Source organism: Ochlerotatus camptorhynchus, unplaced genomic scaffold (genome assembly GCF_037179485.1).
Source record: "Ochlerotatus camptorhynchus isolate MF236.1 unplaced genomic scaffold, CSIRO-AGI_Acam_v1.1 ptg000204l, whole genome shotgun sequence".
Classification (NCBI taxonomy): domain Eukaryota; kingdom Metazoa; phylum Arthropoda; class Insecta; order Diptera; family Culicidae; genus Ochlerotatus; species Ochlerotatus camptorhynchus.
This window is the reverse complement of record NW_027040694.1, coordinates 101,493-122,532: the sequence shown is the minus strand read 5'-3', so window position 1 is coordinate 122,532 and position 21,040 is coordinate 101,493. Positions and strand designations below refer to the sequence as shown.

At 39.8% G+C, this 21,040-nt stretch overlaps 1 protein-coding gene across 2 annotated transcripts in view; it reads right to left on the bottom strand.

The window, feature by feature from the left end:
- Positions 1 to 21,040, bottom strand: part of IA-2 (tyrosine phosphatase IA-2) — a 126,061-nt gene that overhangs the window by 69,783 nt on the left and 35,238 nt on the right. For both annotated transcript variants that reach the window (XM_065224072.1, XM_065224073.1), the window contains exon 2: positions 19,551 to 19,946. In XM_065224072.1, the coding sequence (XP_065080144.1) occupies positions 19,551 to 19,710 (160 nt within the window). In that variant the 5' untranslated portion in view covers positions 19,711 to 19,946. The remainder of the gene's footprint in view (positions 1 to 19,550; positions 19,947 to 21,040) is intronic.

Here is a 21,040-nt window from a genome sequence, read left to right as displayed (position 1 = left end):
GTCCCATATCCGCACCTCTATCATCGAGGCCCTTGGTGTGGAGGTGGAGTCGTCGACTGGATACGTCCAGTTCATCGCCGTCTACTGCCCTCGACAGTGTGCCGCCAGCAGTGGACTAGCGGCTAAATTTAAGAAGGACCTGTCCACCATCACCCGTACCGGTTCCCGCTTCGTAGTTGGAGGAGATCTGAATGCTCGCCATGAGGCCTGGCGGAACTACCAGCAGAACCAGAACGGTCGTCTCCTGTTCGACCACTCACAGCATGGGCTGTATTCCGTTTGGTTTTCGGAAGAACCAACATTCATCTCACCGGCGGGTAACCCATCGACGCTAGACCTGTTCCTGACAAATATCGGCTTGTCCAAGCCGGTAGCCTTGAACGAACTCAGTTCCGACCACCAACCGGTGGTGTCTGAGCTGGGCTGCAACGTGGCTCCTGCTTCAAGCCTGCGCAAGAACTATCATCACGTAAACTGGGCCCAGTTTGGACGCGTGGTAGACAGGCACATCATCGACAACCCGCCGCTTGACACCGTGGAGGACATCGACCGAGCGTTGGAGGGACTCCACCAAGCCATAACCGTGGCTGACGAGACGTGCGTCCGACGAGTTCCTGTGAGGGGTAAGTTTATTGCTATTGATTCCCACACCCAACTCTTAATTCGCCTGAGAAATGTTCGTAGACGTCAGTTTCAGAGGACTGGAGATCAAGCGAGGAAACGTGAAATGGCCGATCTGAACAAGGAGATTGCTTCCAGAATGGTCTCACTCCGGAACGAAAGTTTCGGGCGGCTTGTCCAGAATCTGGACGACCGCTCCAGACCATTCTGGAAAGTTGCCAAGGTCTTAAAGACGCACCCTAAACCCATTCCGCCACTAAAAGATGAAAATGATGACGATCGGCTCATAATCACCCCTCAGGAGAAAGCAAATGCGATTGGTGAGCATATTGCCAAATCGCACATGCTTGGCTCCAACATCCAAAGTCCGCTTGAAGTTCAGGTTGAGCAATGCGTACTCAACCTTGATTCCTCCCCTTGTGCCATCCCTCCGGAGGATAGAATCACAGTGGAACAGATTTGCTCAGCGCTGAAATGCACCAAAAACATGAAGGCCCCCGGGTTTGACGGAATATTCAACCTAGTGTTGAAAAATCTCAGCATGAAGGTTCACTCTCTGCTGGCTGCTGTCTTCAACAGATGCTTGGAACTGCACTACTTCCCAAGTATCTGGAAGACAGCGAAAATCATACCTATCCGCAAACCCGGGAAGGACCCAACGCTAGCTTCAAGCTACAGACCAATCAGCCTCCTTTCAGCGCTGAGCAAATTGTTCGAGAAACTCATTCTCAATCGTTTGCTCAAGTTTGTCGAGGAAAATAACATTCTCCTTCCGGAACAGTTTGGGTTCAGAAAGGGGCACTCCACCAATCACCAGCTAGTGCGGGTGATGAATAACATCCGAAGTAACAAAGCTGTATCCAAGTCCACAGCCATGGCCTTGTTAGACGTTGAGAAAGCGTTTGATAATGTCTGGCACAATGGGCTTGTATACAAGCTTTGTAACTTCAACTTTCCATTACATCTGGTTAAAATCACCCGTAGCTACCTCCAGCAAAGGTCGTTTAAGGTATCGTTGAATGGTTGTCTTTCAGACACGTTTTCCATCCCAGCAGGAGTCCCGCAAGGCAGTCTGCTGGGCCCCTTGCTTTACAGCATTTACACTTCCGACATTCCTCCCCTTGGAGACGGTTGCGTGTTTTTCCTGTTCGCAGATGATACCGCAATAGCCGTCAAAGGAAGGATGCCTCGCGAAATAACGAACAAACTTCAACGATGCCTTAACGCCTTTGCTGATTATGCCACCACGTGGAAAATTAAAATCAATCCCTCCAAAACACAAGCGATCATGTTCCTACATCGGAAATCGCCCAAACTGAAACCGGCTCCATCTTGTACTGTAATCATGGATGGCACAAGGGTTGAGTGGTCCACCGAAGTAACCTATCTCGGGATGTTGTTTGACGAAAAGCTCCTATTCCGCTCGCATGTGGAGAAAACCGTAGTCAAGTGTTCCGCCTTGGTTAGGTGTCTGTATCCGCTGATTTGCCGCAGATCCCGCCTCTCAAGGGTGAACAAACTGGCCGTCTACAAACAAATCATAGCACCTGCGATCCTCTACGCAGCTCCGGTGTGGGAATCATGTGCAAAGACTGACAGGAACAAAATTCAGGTAGCTCAGAATAGAGTGCTGAGGATGGTTCTTGATCGTCCTTTCGACACTAGAATAACAAATTTACATGAAGAGGCAGGCATTGCCAAAATAGATTCCAAAATTAACGAAATTAAGACTAAATTTGCACAAAAATGTAATTTATCAGAACATGCTTTGATAAGCAATTTGTATATAGTAGGTTAGGTGTACATAGTAGTTGTAGGTTAGTTGTAGTTGTAAATAGTAGTTATAAGTAGTCTCCTTTTTCCAATTTAAATCAAACCAATCCCACCAAGGTGGTCATACTTTAAAATAGGCCTGATAGGACTAGGAACTGTAAATAATAATTAAAATCTCAAATGTACTAAAGTTGAAAAGACGCATCTGTGTCACTTGAAAATTCATACATGTAAACCACACAATCACAAGAAATAAAGATCATTTAAATGGCAAATGGCACCCGTTCCATCATTGTCTATCCGATCGTCGACCCAGCAGCAGAGCAGCAGTACCAGAGCAGCGGAAGCAGAGCAACGGCAGAAGAGCAGCGGCAGCAGAGCCTGGGGGCGAAAGGGCAACTACGCCGAGTGCGTTGGTGCCAGTGCTCCGGTATACTGGGCCGCCGTCATGGAATGCCCAGCTGCTGCAGTTCTCAGTCGGTCGTATTCACCGTCTGCTCCGCAAGGGCAACTACGCCGAGCGCGTTGGAAAAATGGCCCTTTTCAGGGCCACAACATTATCAAGAAAGAGTTTAACGTACGTATGCGAGTATCTGACACCTCTGATATTTTCTGTTCTACTATATAAGCGTTCCATCATTGTCAACAACATCAGCCCAACAAAACGGCCCTTTTCAGGGCCACCAAACTTTCGCAAAAGAGTTATTAAGGAATATTCCTAAAATATAATATACACAATTAAGTACAACACATAACAGACGTTATCCAACGCCAACCCTGCGGTCGTATCTAGCATACAACCCTTCCAACTTTTTTTAATTGTAGCTAGTTTAACAATAGTTTCCGGGAAAAAACTGAACGACAAAGTCCCTGATTAATTTCTTTAGGTTGTCGTTAACGTTTTTTCACCTGAATATGCACTCAAAGCGAATTATTCATACTTCTCTCAATTTCTATATGGGGATTTTTATCACTTCCTACCAGCGGAACAGCGCCATCTTTGTGGAAATGGTCGAACAAAATGATTAATTGTAAACCACATAACAAATCAAAATAAAGAAGAATTTTACGACTACTTTTGCACTGCGCTGTCCTCTGTGAACAATTAACGTAAAACAGATTATGAGTAGTTTTCGATAGATGTCAACGCAAACAACAGCAGTGATATCTGATGGAGCATGAATGCAGAAGCTTGACAAAATGATTAATTTGCAACCAATCAGTGTTCGGTGCAAATTGTTGTACGTCCAAATTGCGTTTGGCTAAACGACATTCGACCAAACGGCATTCGACTAAATGGCCCGGAACCGTGGTTTCTGTTTATGTGAAATTCGCCAATACAAATGTGTGGAATTTTATATGATTATGAATAATAACTGTTCACTTTACAAATATGTTTCGCCAATTAACCCTAACCGAGCTGCTCGAGATTAGATCAACCTTAGTTGTCAGTTATAGATCCACGCTTCTAGCCATCCGCATCCACATCCAAGACGACAGCCCTTTTGCGAACGTCTCGATTCCATTACCGCAGAGCGACTGCTGCAAGTCATGTGAATAGAGGTGTCACATGACTAATACGTAATATGTTACTTTTCCGACGGTTTTCCTTTTATCGCATTCCGTGGGCTGAGAACTGCTCCATCAACGGCAGAGGTTCGCTTTCACAACGCCACCGCCACCGCCACCGACACTGCACATTGTATTTATATACCCATAGTACCTACATTATAATAGCAACAATGAACATGATATGCCGTAGCAAGAGCGAACGTGGGTTGAACTTTGACGGCATCGGGGATGAGTGATGTGTATATTAGGTTGAGTTTTTTTTTTTACGAGGATCATAATATTTCGTTGATCCCATTATCTTTCGGCCTGTCGCGTTTGGGGAGCAGGATGAGCAGGGTTGATCCGTCCTACACAAACATTACGGGTATACATGCCCGGGGAGAATGAGCCTGAGCGATGCGGTGTGATTTTGTCACGTCAAAGTTGTTCGTTGAGAGCGAGAGCGAGACTCCCCGGCCTGGACAGACCGGGATAGTCAGTGTCAAGCCCAGGCGTGTTGGCCGTGTGGGCGAGTGACAGCTCCGAGCGGGGATGCGAGCTGCCTCCGTTGGGATCAGGGAACAATATTGCTGCAAAATGGCGCTCTCCATGCGGGTGATGCAGGGAAACCAACAAAACACGTGTATCCAGTTTCATTGTGTGTTGACTGAACAAATGAAGCTATTACGGCAAATGATCTCGGTTAACACTTATGGGTTCGTAAACCGTTATGAGTGTACTTCCGAGTGACGACATCGCGATACAAATTACCATTGTGGGGAGACTTTCCATCGGTTAGATGGTATCATTTAATGGCGTTATTGTCTGTCAATTAACGTGATGGCATGTTTTGTATCGATTTAAAATAATAAGTAGCTGTCGTACTCTTTTCCGACTCCGAGCTAAGATGCTCTAAAACAGATTGAATAGCATGTTGTTTGCGTTGATGGAGCGCTACACAGTTGATTTGTAGCTAGAATTGGTGTACTCAAAGCGAACTTGCACTAGGGTTTTTGATATAATTTCCGTCCTACTAAGCACAACCCGCGCTTTACCTCTCTTTTCTGAACGAGTTAAAATAAAAAATGGAATATTTCTGTCAAAGATGACTTCTAAATTTATTCACCTTTCCATACGTACCGTTGAATTTGATAAATAGTTTCAAATTGTTGAGATATTGTTTAAAATCTAATACTGCTTCTTGATTCTAAATTCGTTCTACGAGTTTCAATTCCGTCCTAACGCATTGAAACGCCATTAGATTTTCTTCGTCCTACGGATAAACGGAGAAAAAGGGGATTCGCTAGGAGCGCTTCTTTTGTTTTGAGAACAATGCGCTCTAACATGATTTATGTTGTAGCTAATGAACTAACGCATCGGAACAAACCTATTATTGATTTCTGCGCGGTGAAATCATTGATATTATTGACCGTTTCTGATCGATAGAACGGAAATAGGCGATTACAAAGAAGTAGCGCTCTACCCTACCAGATTTCGAGAAGTTTTGTCACAGGAAATCTTTGAATGCTCAATGATGAATGAAAATTTTAGCCCAGTTATATTCAGGACCAGGGGTCTACATTTTCGAAACTCTAAAATGAACTCGAGTTTTGTTTCTCTCATACAAACGTGTTCAACGGTTCATTTCTATAACGCCTAGCTAGACTATCAGCAAGAAATGATAATGAAAAAGAAGCACGCTTAGAAGGAAACGTTGGCTGTGAATCTTCTAGTCGTTGCTTTGCTCATCGCTTTCAATGTAAGTAATGTCGATTTTCTAGTTAAACGAAACCTCATTACCTCATACCTCAGATTGCAAAACGGTCGCACTATTCGATTCCTTTTGATATTTTACACAAAATGACGCGAGCTTTTTGCAATCTAAAATAATGTGTCGAAAAAAACTGCATTTGAATCTTTAAAAAATGCATCAAAGTTAATTGAACCTTAAAGCAGTTCAGTACGTAGATGCTCCTTCACTTTAACGGCTCCATGTAATTGTTTTGCTAAAGTCATTTAATATCGTTTCAAATTTAGCTAATAAAAAAAATCTGCACATGCTTGTCAGTGACAGCATTGTCACTGAAAATTGACATGGTTTGCCTTGACGATGACTGTTAGCTGAAATGAGTGACCAAAGAAGAATTTTGAATATCGCCGTGTATTGTCGAGATTTTGCAGCACTGGCCAGCAGTCTCTTCGTCGCATCGATTTGGTCGATTGAAGCTGATATTGTGACGCCCTGGTCAGGACTAGGCGAACAATAGATGGCCAAAAATGGTTTGATGATGTAGGATTTGGCCATATGGCAACAGGCTGAACGTCATTAGGCCGAACCCTATTATGCCGAATGTGATGAGGTCGAAGGAGTAATTTTACCGAAATAGAAACTTCAGTGAGTATAAGTATTTTTCAAATGTGCATGGTGACGAGCAAATCCGGGTTTGACAATAATTGGTTATTTTCTATGTTTTCCCGGAATTATGAAAATCCATCATGCCATGAACCAAAAGGTGGATCTGGCCACATCTGGATACTCATAACCAGTGCCGGTAGGCCCCCACAAAGGCAATTCCAAAACCTCATATACTGGTACCGTCCAGAAGTAAATAGACATCATGCCATGGATTAACAGAAGGATCTGGCTACATCTGGATCCCCAGAACCCCAAAGGGCTCAAAAAGGAAAATTCCTAATCCTCATGTGTTGGTACCAATGACATCCCATTAGCCATGAATACGTTAACCATACGGAAGAGTGCCAAAATGGACGTTAACCATAATTCTTATAATCAAATTAATTAACATTTTGAAACATATGTTTGCTGTCGCATATAAATGAATATTTCAATTGAAAAAATATTAAAAAAAACAGCTTATGCTGTAAAGTAGCAGAAAACAGGCATGCTTGGCATGCACAGTTGTACACACCAACTACTCATTTATTAATAACTTTTAACTCAGTTGTTGAATTTTTTTTTTCTTCAAAGTAATTGATAGATTGGGATCATGGATTACTATAGACATGCAAAGAGTTGGTAAATCTAAACATTTGAAGCAACACCAATGAATTTTTACACTTAAAGTCCGAGATGTGCAGCGAGCATTTCTCACTTCATTTTTGCAACGCAAAATCAAATACAGTTTATTACTAAAATTAAAGTCTACTTATTTACGTATCTATAACAAGCAAGGGGTAAGTCACTCGGCACATTGTGCCGAAATTTGATTCGGTACAGCTTAGGCACATCCATCGGTACACCTTCGGCACAATATCGCAGGCATTGGATTGTTGTAAATAAAATGGGAGCACTGCTGGACAACTATCATTGAAGTTGTTCACTACATTACGTGCTTTTTCACTGTATATTCAGGAACATCCTCTAATTGAATATGCCAGAGGAACTCATACCAGCAGACTCAAGAGAAAGAAGCAGTTAATCAGACCCCATTAGTACCCTTAATTCAAATAATGCTGCAAATCACATAAAACAAACTAAAGAAGTCTATTCATCATCCTCTATAGTCGGTTTCCAACAATGCTCCCCACCGGTTTCAACTCTTTCCGACCGCTGATAGATCGTTGCTTTTCACACCGCGAAAGGCTAGGTTTCTGGTCTGCCTTTGAGGACATTATAAACCCCTAAAACACAGGACTTTTATTATTCTATGAACACAAAACACCAAAATTTCACACACCCGCGTCTTTCTCAATCCGATTTGTCCTTGCGATTTCAAACCAAAACATTCAAGGTGTCAAAACTACCGGGTTGCCAGAATGGACTTTTTTTACAAAAATTCGCAGCTTGTCACAATCGGCACACCTGCAGCACACCTGCAGCACACCTGCAGCACACCTGCGGCACACTGACAAAAAAGATGACCCAATATTGGTGTGCGGAGTGACATACCCCTTGATAACAAGCTTAAACCAACAATCAATTCGAAACTAACGATTTTAAATTAGCTCACTACTTGACTAGCCTATTGGTCCCAAGCAAATCGACTAACGTATCCCATTCTTGTATAAATTCCAGTACTACACTATGTTTGTTTTGATTCGCTATGAAAGTTTGACAGATAAAATTAGGGGTTCGTGGATTTTCCAATGTTTTGAGGGGTGCATCGATTTGCTTGGGACCGAAGAGAGTACCAGAGCTGAGCCAAAAAGTTGAGCACGTTTCTTCGGGACCTTCTGGTCTTAGAGTTACCTCTATGCTTAAACTCTATTCTATCGACTGCTTCAAAAAGCGCTGTTTCGTCAACTCTGTGCAAAGTTATTAGCAAATGACCAGGTCGTTACCAAAACTGTGTATGTCAAGCATGCCTAGGAGTATCCCACTCTTAACTTTAGATCTAATATCAATTACATATTTTAAAATATGTCATAAGTATTTTTAACTATTTTCAATCATGGTTTATCTTCATCTTAGTGACCAGTTACTAGTGAAGTTGTTTATTGTTGTAGTCTACGATACGTCTGATACAGACCATGTTCGTGACGTTTTCTTTTTAAAAACGGCTTCTGAAAGCCTTAACCTGTAATTGCAATTCTATATCGTTCACAAGACAGCACGCTGTAATACACGATACAATTACTCTAGGCCAGAAAACAATGCAAAGATCCTATCAAGTCAGAGACTTAGGTTTTATCCTCGACTCTACGTTAACCTTTGCTGATCACTACAATAACATTATCTGCAAAATAAACCGATTTATGATTATTTTTTTCCAATTATTACTGTAGCTTCCCAAGTAACCAAAAGTTCCGCATTCAACGATTAAAATCACTTCCAAGTTCCATAAAGTTCAAATAAAGTTCCGACAGAAATTTCAAGCCACATGAAGCAATCCGCACAAGTCTTTATTAGTAACAACATTTAATGTACGTAAATATGAAATGATCAGTGGCCCGAATAAATCATAATTCTTATATTTATGCAGTGCATCAACAATTTATACAAACATACAAAAAATTAAAGAATAATTTCCTGGATTCGAACCCGTGTATTCGGCATGCGATCTACGATTGCTAACCACTGCGCAACAAGTGTTGGAATACCGTGCGGGTAAACACCAATTTAAAATTCATCAAGGTGTTGTGTTTCGTATTCAAGTCAGTAAGCTGGCACTGAAAACTCCAACAGTAGGCGGGACAACAGCTCACTTTATTATATCTCAGATGACGTAGCAGTTCGTGCTGGGGATCTCACGCAGAAGGACTGGGTTTAATTCTTCAAACAGCTAAAATTCTACTACTAATGCTGATAAATCAAATACACATTATACAAATTACACATTATACATCTAAAGGTAGGTATTAGAAATTACTTTCATAAAAGTGCTAAATATAGAATTGGTGTAGAGGACAAAACCTTTTTTATTTTATTTTCTAAAAGTTACATTAAAGTTCTGCCAGAAGCTGCTTAGAATGCTCTTCAAATTATGGTACCGGAACTTTCAAGTTCTTATAATGACTTAAAAATGAGGCTGCTTAGAATTCTATAGACCACCTTCAACAAAGCTGCTTAAGCCACAAATAGGCGTTTATCAGAACTTTTGGTTACTTGGGTTTATTCTGTTTTAATTGGAATAAAGTGTGTACACAGATTGAAGAGCAAATATTAACTGACAGTCTAATGTCTAATGAAGAACAGTATCAAGACCGTGGAAGCCATGCTGACATGTAACTGATTTGGGAGAAAACATCTATTTTCAGAGCGAAGAAACGTATGCAAGACACTTGTCAGGTTGAGGGTGTCGTCGTCATATATCAGATATTGAAGGTCAAACTGGTCATCACTACCCGAGCAAAGTTAGAGATCAAATTGAAATCAGAATTTGCTGTTATGATGTAACTTATTTTGAATACTCCATTTGATCTCATTTTGGTTGACTTAACACAGCAAAAATTAGAGCAAAATTTACGCTGTTGAATCAAACGGAAAACTAATTCTGCTTTCAATAAAATCAATTTGATTTCTGATTTTGCATTCATAATGTTTGACTGAATACGGGCCTGTTGTAAATGGTTAGCATCCATGCTTCTCACGCTGAAAGATTTGAGCTCAAATGTCAGCTCGGGAAAGTCACGAATGACCTAAAATGTGTTAAACAAAACAAATAAACAATAATCGTTAGTTCAACGACAGATGAACTAAAATCAAATTTTAAACAAGAAATTAACCGCAGAACTTCAAGTGAAGTTGCTTTGATTTTAAAAGTCTTGACTGCATAATGAAATCACAATATGATATCAGACTTCTGTCGCGACAATTGGAATCAAAATGAGTTTTCATTATGATAGGAACTGCGAACTTTAATATCGATTTGCTTTCATTTTGCTACCGACTTTGCTCGGGTAGCCCGTCCATCCGACAACGATCAAGAGTATTTTGGACATGGTTTTTGCTGAGCATTGTAGATGTTCAAGCAGGTCAAGGATAATGGAGCTACGCTAGTCATTTAACAGAGAGATATGACGGTGAAGTGCACCATTTACAACTGCAGCCTAGGGGCATTCAACTCTGCGCACCTTAATCCATGCCGAGTGATTTAGCTGTGCCTAACGTGTCTATCAAGGTGTCAATCAAAGTGTGCCTATCAAAGTGTCAATATTCCATAGGTTTGGCAACCCCGAAAGTTATGACTTTTGTGATTGTGTTTACATTCTCAATTTCTCTCATGGATCACGGCAAGCATTCAGGTTTCCTTTATTTTCATTAGCGCGTTAGTGAATCGGTAGGTGGAAGAGGAAGTAGAACCCATCAAACCTGTACGGTGTTCAGGTAAATTCGACCTTTCCACCAGATTACGGCTCGATGTCCCTTTGAACTGCTGATTTCCTCCAGAGGTACAGAAACGAAGGCGATCGATGATGGAGGAAATTTCCAATCCTACTCTAAGGTTGAAATCCTTGAGCCAGTTTTTAATAAAGCCTCGCATCAAATTTTCAGTAATGAGCAAGACCTTACAGTTGACCGATCGGTAGGCCACCTATCGCTCTGGGGTCCCTTGATACGAGCTAGTTCAACAAAAGGATGATGACAGAGATGCATCTGCAAAATTACCGGACCTGGTTAACGTGACGTGCTTGATTTCGGACGCGTGCAATAGAATGTAATTGCATATCTAACTGCAATGATCCGTTCCTATAAATCCTATACTGTTACTGCGCTAAGGCAATCGCTTTTTGGATGTACACACAATTCCCTCCTCAATTCCGCGATGATACGATAACAGACTTCTTCAAAATGTCCTTCGCAGCCGGCTTAATTTTAATGTGTGTCCCAACAAGGATACGTACTACGAACGTGCACAAAGGACGTTCAATTTCTCCAGGTTTGTTTTTGTTTTTCGTGATCACGAGATCCAACCAGTCTGCACCGTACCGTCGTATTGGACGACCAAATCTCCCAGGCTTTGGTTGGTGTGAAGCCCGAATAGAAGCACTTCTAGATGTAATCACGATCCGCTGGGTTTTTTGCCGTGAATCAGATGAGATGGACAGAGTTTTGCTAGATTTGAAGAGGTATACGATTCAGGAAATACTTACAGATTTTTTTCCAACGATCCTTGAAGCCAGCTTGTCCTTTTTGAAGTCTTCTTCTTCTTCTTCTTTCCACTCAGTTTAACGCGGTTTCACAAGAATGACCTTCCCGGTATCCCGATTGTTCCGGTATCAACAAACAGTTACTATTTAAATATTCTAACAGCTGGCCTTTTACAACAAGTTCTAAAATTTTCTTTAATGTGTGCAACATGTTGATGGGACGAAACTCTTCGGCTTTAATCGTCCCAGCAACTTTTTGTATAGGAACAACTAAAGATTCTTTCCAAATATTCGGCACGTTCCCGGATTGCAATGATTGATTAATAAGGTCCCGCGGAGTGTGTCAAATGACATGAAAGCAATCTTGAATAACTCTAGCATTAACATTATCTACTCCAGCCGTTTTTCCCAATGAAAAGCAAATAGTTTTAAGTTCATCTGATGTACACTGGAGTCGCTTTTTACGCGGGTGATACGTCCGCGTAAAAAAAAACCGCGTAAATTCCGGAATCCGCGTAAAAAAAAACCGCGTAAATTCCGAAATCCGCGTAAAAAAAAACCGAGTGAAAAAAGACCGTGTAAGAAAAAACCACGTAAAAAGCGATATACCGCGTAAATTCTGAAATCCGCGTAAAAAAAAACCAAAATCCGCGTAAAAAAAACCGCGTAAATTCCGGAATCCACGTAAAAAAAAACCGCGTAAATTCCGAAATCCGCGTAAAAAAAAACCGCGTAAAAAAAATCCGCGTAAAAAGCGACTCCAGTGTAATTGGGTGAAAACCATCAAATCTACAATTATTTTTAATCGGCTGTTTTATTTCGGTTCATTGACCAGTTCAATAGATTGATTGATCAGTGAAACGCTCACCACGAAATAGTCATTAAACTTAGAAGCAATTACTGGTTCTGACTGTTCTAATAGTCCACGGTTTACAATTACTAGCCTTCATCAAAGATTTCGAAATTTTCCATAACTCTTTGCTGTTGTTGTGATGCTGTTAAAATTTCCTGTGAATATATACACATCGAGTTTTCTTTATCGATTGTGAATCTTTATTACGCGCGACCGTGTACCTATTCCAATGATTATCACTATTAGATCTACAAAACTTGTTGTACCATTTGTCCTTCTTATGTTCCAAATTGTACCAGCTGTTCGAGTTTTTCAAAGAAGCAAACTTTTGTTCAACTAATTTATTGGTACAAATTTTCAAATCGTTAGTAAGAACAGCTGCATCTTCATCTATAGTTCCGGTAACTAATGGAAAATCCACGCTTCTCTCAACAAGATTCGAAACAGCTTGCTTCGAATTGTTTGTGTCCTACTTGTCAAAGTGTGTCCTATCGTACCGAAAAGTGTGCCATGCTGTGTTTTGGCACAGTGTGCAGAGTTGATTACCCCTTGGCTGCAGCAGTTCGTTCGTTTGGTGAACTTGGACATCGTGCCGCGTTTTGAGGAACAGATACATTGGAAACACTGTATTATGTAGGGCTGGTTAGAGAGTTGAGTATCCTGCTAGTAGCCCATGATTTCTTTTAAAATCAACATGAATTTCATACTGTTAGGTTTCGAATCTACCAAGGTCAAGAAGCTGATGATTAATAATAACAAAAACACTCGGCTTGTCACCATTCTGTTCTATAGTGGCAAACATATGACACGTATGGCATGGAGAGCGGAAAGGATTATATTCTGAAATGTAAATTTATTTAGTTTTACATCCTTAAAGACTTTATTTCAAAAGCTTGTTGATCACATTTCGCAAATAACAATCCAAAGTTATATGTATTAAATTTATTTCAAACTATTCCCTAAAAAGGCCATAAATTGATGTTTTAAAATATCACAGCCGTTTCTGATAACTTGAGTTTTCAGACCACGGATATCCACTGACTCGTAAGCTCACTGATCCCATATTCGCTTGTTGGTATACCCGGAGCCCTTGGTCTGAAAACCAAGGGCTTTTAGAATCAAGGTTAAATCGTTTTCAACGGTTACAAAAGAGAGTAATTCATTTCGATCTGAATCCAAGGAATTGTTGTCCACTTCTAGATTAACGCAATCGACAGGAAGCTAAGAGATGTTGCTCCTCCGGATGCTAAAAGTACGGTGTGGATGGTGTAGAAAGTCTAATCACGTTTTATTCAGCTTCGGTCAGCCTAATGCCACGGATACACTTGGTTGACTAACTATTAGCATTATTTGTGTAATAATTATGAGCACTATACAACAACTATACCAGTGTCACCAGGGATGTGCTCATAATTGATTATGCAAATAATGCTCATGTTCATAGTTTGTCATACAAGTGTATCCGCGGCATAAATGACTTCAGTTGTCATCACATAGCCAAGATCCTAATGGATGGAAATTGCACCTATAAACACAACGATCCAATCCAAATAAACGAGCAATGGGTGGAAGATTCTGATTCTTGTAACATGATGAATGGATCACGGTTACTAGTACAACCAAGGCGTGGAATATTTGATAGTGCATTCTCCGCGGCATCATTCAATTAGTTTCCAAAATTGAAGCCATCATCACTTTACATTAGTTTCAAAATTTCACACAGAATCCCAGACGACGACAATAGATAAACAATCAAATTTAGTTTGTATAGCAATGATGGTAACAATCTAACGATAAATATTTCTTAAGTATTTTTAAGTGTTTCTAGGTATTTTACATATCAGTATGAACTTTCTATGTACAACGCGAGAAATATAAAGTTTAGAGTGAGATGCCCCTAGGCTGTTACTTTTGAGAATTTTCAATTGTAGTTTTCAAACTATTTTATCTGTCAAAGAACAGCTCATTATGTAAACAAGGAAACAACTCCAAAAGAAAATTTTTTGTGAGTATTTCAATTGTCTTCTTCATAAACAAAATACATCTATCAAAGAACAGCTCAAGCTATAAAGAAGGACTCAACCCCAAGAGAAAAAAAATCTGATTATTTAAATTGTATTTTTTAAACTATTTTATTTTTCAAAAAACTGTTCATCATATAAACAAGGATTCAACTTAAAGAAAAAAATAATTTCAAATTTTTATTTTTTATTTGAATTCACAACAAAAAAAAAAATGTCAGAAAACAGCTCATGCTGTAAAGAAAGAGTCAAATCCAAGAAAGATGTTACTTTTGAGAATAGTCAGATGGAATTTTCAAAAGCTTTTATCTGTCAGAGATCATTTCAAGATACCTTCTTTGTATCTTGAATCTTTCCAGTCAATTCCAAGAGCAACATCATTTATGAGTATTTTATAATAGAATTTTTTAAAGCTTTTATCCGTTAAAGAACAGTTTATAGTATAAAGAAGGAGCCAACTCAAAGAAAGAAAAGATTTGGGCATTTCCATTGCATTTTTATAAATAGAAACATTGTCTGTGAGTACAGTACCCGTTCGACTTTGGCATGGTTCGATTTTGGCAACAAAACCACAAAGCCGTTCGATTTTGGGACGGGGCTCTATTAAACGGATTTTGAAAATTATGTATTTTCGCTCCATGTGATCACAATTTTTAATAAAATTAAAATTATTTAAGTCCACAAGTAACAATTCAAGCTGAACATTAAAAAGAGAAGCTGATTATTGGTTGATTTAAGGTGTACGAAGCTGATTAACATCAGGCTGAATATATAGTTGATTAGTAGTGCATGAAGCGAATTGTATCCCCATAATTCAACTTCAATAAGTTAGCTGAACTGAAGACTGAACAAGACTTATTTAAGCTTAACACTACTCCACAAATCATCAATGCGCTACAAATATTTTGATAGTCTGATAGAATAATTTGAATATATTGCACAATATTGTTAAATGTCGTCAGTTCTACGCGTTGCATTTCCGACATTTTAATTCTTCTTAATTCACTGTGCCTATCTTACTAATTCCAAGCAGCACCAGCAGTAGAGACAAGGAAGAGGAGCTTTTGAGGAATATGTTCAGAAATAAGTGGACTGCAACGACGTATTTCTGTATGTTGACTGGTTGTATACACTCACTGCACTGAATTTTTAGACCATTATTATTCAATTTAAAAGGTGGAGGCGAACCAGCCTCAGGCTGAAAGCCTCCTAAATAGAGATAAATCAATCAATCAATCAACTTAAATTTGACGTCCTTCAAGTTAACGATCATACCTTTTGACACACCTATGCTTAAGCGGTCCAGGAGGTATGGTAGACGCCTGTAGATCAGCGACTGCCGGTTCGAATCCCGAAATGCAAAGGCAATTTTAAGACTTATTATAACAATATAAATATTTTTGTGAATACACTTTGTCAGCATTAAGTTAAAACAGTCCCTTAACAATTATAATATATGAAGCGGTCTTCCATGATTTTTTTTTTTAAATAAAAAATAGCAGGCTGAACAAGGGTGAACAAATACTGTTATTTAATGCCTTAAAAAGCTTTAAATTTATATTATTATCAAGTTGTCGGCATCACCAGATTTAGATGTTTAAAAGCTGAACAAAGGTTAACGTGGTCTATGCATAACAATTATTCAAACTAAGGCTGAATTAAAATCGTTGAAAGAACACTTGTTAAGCATCCAATTGTTATCTGGATCTAAGTCATGAAGATGAGTCCTCTCCACTTCTCGGTGGTCCAAAATCATCGAAATCATAAAAAAAAAATGCAAAATAAAACCCTTCGGTTTTGGGAACACTGTATGTACATAATGTGTTGAACAAAACAAATGAACAGTAATCGTTGTTAAACGATAGATGAACATAAACGTTAACAGCAAAAATTGAAGTTATATTGCATTCATTGTTGCATGGCATCATGCCAGTATAATATGATACAAGACATATGTCGCGACAATTGAAATCAAAATGAGTTTTCATTATGATAGGAACTGCAAAGTTTAATGTCGATTTGCTTTCATTTTGTTGACCGACTTTGTTCGAGGAAGCTTCCGCCTCTACATTACCTACGTAGTTTGTGGACAGCTTCTAAGCGTATTTCATTTTCCGTTTCGATGATAATCCCAATCCGTGGGGAAATTGGAGCCAGATGGAATTATGGAGTCTAATTATTCAAAGCAGTCCACCCACACACACGCACACACGTACAAGCCACCACATTCCGGAGCGAGAGCTGCATAATTGATGAGTTTTTGCTTCCTTTATCACCGTGTCGTCGTCGTCGTCGTCAACATCGTCATCGTGGAATGTAAAATTCTTCCACACAAGTCGGCTTCGTGCCTTGTGCCACATCAATTTGCATGTATAGGTGTCTATGCCTCTGTTTATGCGATGTAAGGGATGACTAGTTGCAAATTACTGTCAACCGTTACTCACAGAAAATGCAATTAAATAACCACAGTGGGACTATTCTGAGAAAAAAAAAACGGTCAAAACCAGGGGAACGACACTTCAGGATTATCCCATTTTTACGCAAACCTCTCGTATAATTTTCAACGTGCACAAAATTTCAATACATCCTATCTATTCTTTCTATTCCCAACTTATCCCTTCTGCATGCACACAAATTGTCTAGCAAGCCGTGCAGTTTCTCGAAGTTTTCAGGTCGACCGCGAAGCACTCTGCCATACTCACTGTCAGTTTACAACACTCTCCACAACAAACACCACGTATGTCAGCTGGCCATGCCGGTAAAAAATCGGTGCGAAAACTAAAAAAAAGATTACGGACCATTCTTCTATAATCGGTCTCGGGGGCAAAAAACATCAAGTGCATCACGGAGGAGACGTCAACGCACATCCATTTCCCGGACTCAACGATCGAATTCGACGGATATGAGCCCGGGTATCTGTGTGTTGTAGCATGGAAGTTACAGAACAGGCCGAAGCAACTGTTGATTTCATTCGAACGGCTGATTCTAGCCCCGGGAAAAGCCTTACCAATGAAACCCCCTACGACAAGCAGGTGGAAAAGGAATTCAGGTCATTTTTTCCACTCGGCCCAAGTTTTACTCGTCTCTGCTGCTGGTCAAGGGTTCGGATAAGAAAGAGCTAATTGTGAAGTAAGACACCCACCGGCTGATGTATTTCTGTGCGAGAATATTGCGAATCAAATTTCCGTCCAAATACAGCTGGGAATATTAACCGGAACCTTGTAATCCATCGCCATCACCCGTTCCTCCTACTGTGCAGTTTAAACCTATTCGGTGCGGAACCGTTTTCTGTACTTGAGCTGTGAGCTTTGGTTATTATAGTTGGGCGGTGTCCCGAGCGGTGTCCATTAATTCCGTTTCGCTAAAAATCAAAATCCCCCCCCCCTTTTGAACAAAACGTTACACTGAAAATGACCCCCCTCTATTTATTACGTAACGGTCTATACCCCCCCACCCGCCTTTTCATTTAATTAATGTTTGATTTTGTTTTGTATTTTTTTTTTCTATTATTAGGTAGGTAATTAATTATATTATTAATATTCAAAACAAAAACAAAAGATCAGCGTACCATCGAGTACCTCCTTTTCAAAAGTTCAAGGATAGCAAAAATCTCAATTTATAAAATTAAAACAGATCCATTTTGCAAAGCAAGATTTAGTGATGACAGCCTTCGTTGTCGTTGCCTAAAACGTCAAAAAAGACCTGTATTTTTAAACTTTACATCAAGAAACGAAAAAAAAAACAAAATGTTCTCTTTTATACGTAACGCAAAGCTTTACTACTCCTCCTCTATGTATATTTCTTAACGATATAGGATGACCCGCTCTCCCCTATAAGCGTTACGTATTTCATGGACGCTTCATTGTAGCAAATTTTTCTTCTTTTTCCACCTATCCTCTTCGCGTTCAGACTCGTATTCCTCTGAAATTTTTTAACACCCCTCACATCACATCAATTGCCTGTTCTATTCCCATCTATTTTTTCTATCCCTGCTCTATTTTCGTCAACACGACACACTCAAAAAAATCCCATCAATTATGTTTTTTCCCGAAAATCCCAAGTAATTACTTGACTGAAAAAATAAAGCCAAATGAGTGTCGTTCCCCCTGGTCAAAACCATTCTCATCATCTTATTGGCTATAGGCGTCTTGGGAAAAGTTTCTCGGAATGTTGTTCAGGTTCTTTTGAAAAAATAGCCTGCATTTTATTAAAATGGCATTACACCACCTAACTATCCCAAGTAACATTTTAAGTTTTATCATGGTTTGTGTTCTACAAGTCTAAATCATGGTCTTCAGAACCCTCATAAAACCCAAATTGCTACTTGGGATTACTGTCTGAAATTTTGTTTCAGAGTCCATCAAATGGCAGCATTCCTGTCTTGGTGGTTACTCATGGTTACTCCATAAGTAACCAGCACCATAGAATGCTCCTCTAATCCAAGCTGCACCAAATTGTTGGACGCCCATCTAGATTACTATGCTAATATATCCGCTGCTGTTTGAAGAAGGAAAGGCGAGAGTGCAGTTGTTAACATGGATTCTGTTGCAACAGAATGGATTCCTTTGCAACATATGGGGTGTGATCTTTCCCTTACTTTTCTCTTAATTTCCAAACCATTATTATATGAAACATAAAATGATTGGTACGGGAGTGACGAGAGAAACCAATTGAAGCGAAATTGATGGGGAGATTAGGAATGCCAACCCCCTATCTTTAACATTAAGTGAATAGAGGGCGGGCTCTTCTTCCCACTCATTGTGACAACCTCCAGTTGGATGGTCTTGTTTCTTGACCGGTTGTATGATCCTGTTATTGGAAGGAGATTATCAACTATAACGTGGAGGTACATGGGCGATGTTGCCCACGGATCTACCCAATTATTGGCCCTTCATACACACTAAGATTATTTTGCCGAAATCTGTGAAATTTTACCTCTGACATGTTGCTCAAGAGTTTGTCGTGAGATACACTCGCACAAAACACCCAATACATTCCAATTGATTGAACCGCTTCACTCCTAAGGCAACGAGCTGAACGGTAAATATCCACTTTTGAATTTCTCGATGCGATCGCAAAAAAAACTTTCCACCTCATTTTCAATATCCGTTCAGCAAAAAAAAAATCGGAAATTCAATACACAGCTAAAGGAATCACAACCGCCGGATGAAGGTACTTACCGATATTGCCCTCTGCCGATACGGCCAGCTGTTTAGTGCTGCTGCCCGGGATGGCCAGGATCAGCGCTGCCACCATCAGCAGATGTACTAGTTGTCGCCAAGTATTTTTCGTCCATGTTTTTGCTGCTACTGCTGCCGTCGATATGTCAATATTTGACATTGTGCTTTTATTACATCACTTTAAAGTTATGTTGGTCCCCTCTCGCTTGCACGGGTTGAACTTGTGTGAGCGACCTGCGCCCGTGCTATTTCGAGGGGAACGGGTACCGGGGGAGAGAAATATAGAGAGGGGCTAACTCACACCGGAACTGCCTACGAAACTGCTACGTGTGAGTTGTACGGTCCAAGTACTAGCAAATATCTACTGGAGCTAATAATCGGGCTTCTACTGTTTTCCTGTAATAAAAAAAAAAACACCGAAAGGAGAGAAGAAAACAGAAACGAAAATTAATTACATTTGTTTCTGAACTCTGGAGAGGATTGACAACGTCCTCCGGTGTCGTAGCAAGCCATGAAAATACCATGGCAAACAGAAGTGGTTACCCGGGAAACTGTCTTTCAATTGCTGTGCACAGGGTGGAAATAAATAATAAGCTACTCTTTTCCCAGAAAATGATCTTCGATTGATTTCGTCGTTCAATTTGAATGGAAGCTCTCGTTGGTGTGTGAAGATTTTCGTGAGTGGGATGAATAATAGCAGGAGACATAAGTACTGAACATATTTTGATTTCACGTAAAACTTCGAAACATTTTCTACAAAACATACTGAGAGGTAAGCACACATCATCGGTAAGAGACGCGTGTGTGAGAAAATTTGCGAAAAAATTTAAGGGCACCGATGGGATTCGAACCCACAATTCCCATTCAGTACACGGGTGCATTGCCAATTATACAACTAATGACATTTGAGTTTCAAATCCGTTTCCCACCCTAGTCTGTTTTGCGCAAGCGTTCTCTGGACATCTGGTAACTTTGTAACTAATGCTTTTCATGTAATTTGTATGTGAATTTTTAATGAGAATAATCGGAAGTATACATAGAGCCAGTCAATATTATGCAATTTTATCGGGAAGATAAAATTGTAAAATATTGACTAATTGATTATTACAAGGTGGAAACTTGTATGAGTTTTTTTTTTAATTTCTGACAAAATATTAACACCTGTTTGCAGACTCAACATGCTGATGACATCGTCTGAAATTATAAAACTAGAAAAAGGCTACATATAATCATAAATAAATTAATGTAAAAGAATCTAATTACCGTCCAACATTTGCAGCAAGCGCTGAGGAATTTTGAATCTTTGAGGAGTTCTTCCACCACGCTCGGTGACGCCATATTGATTTTTTTTGCGTACCTGAAAATCACGTAAATCTAATTTCACGGAAATATCGAAGTCCCAAACACACAAACACAAATACACTAATTCTGTTTACGGTCATTTTCACCAACAGTTTTAGTGGACATGACGTGTAATGCAGATCAAAGTT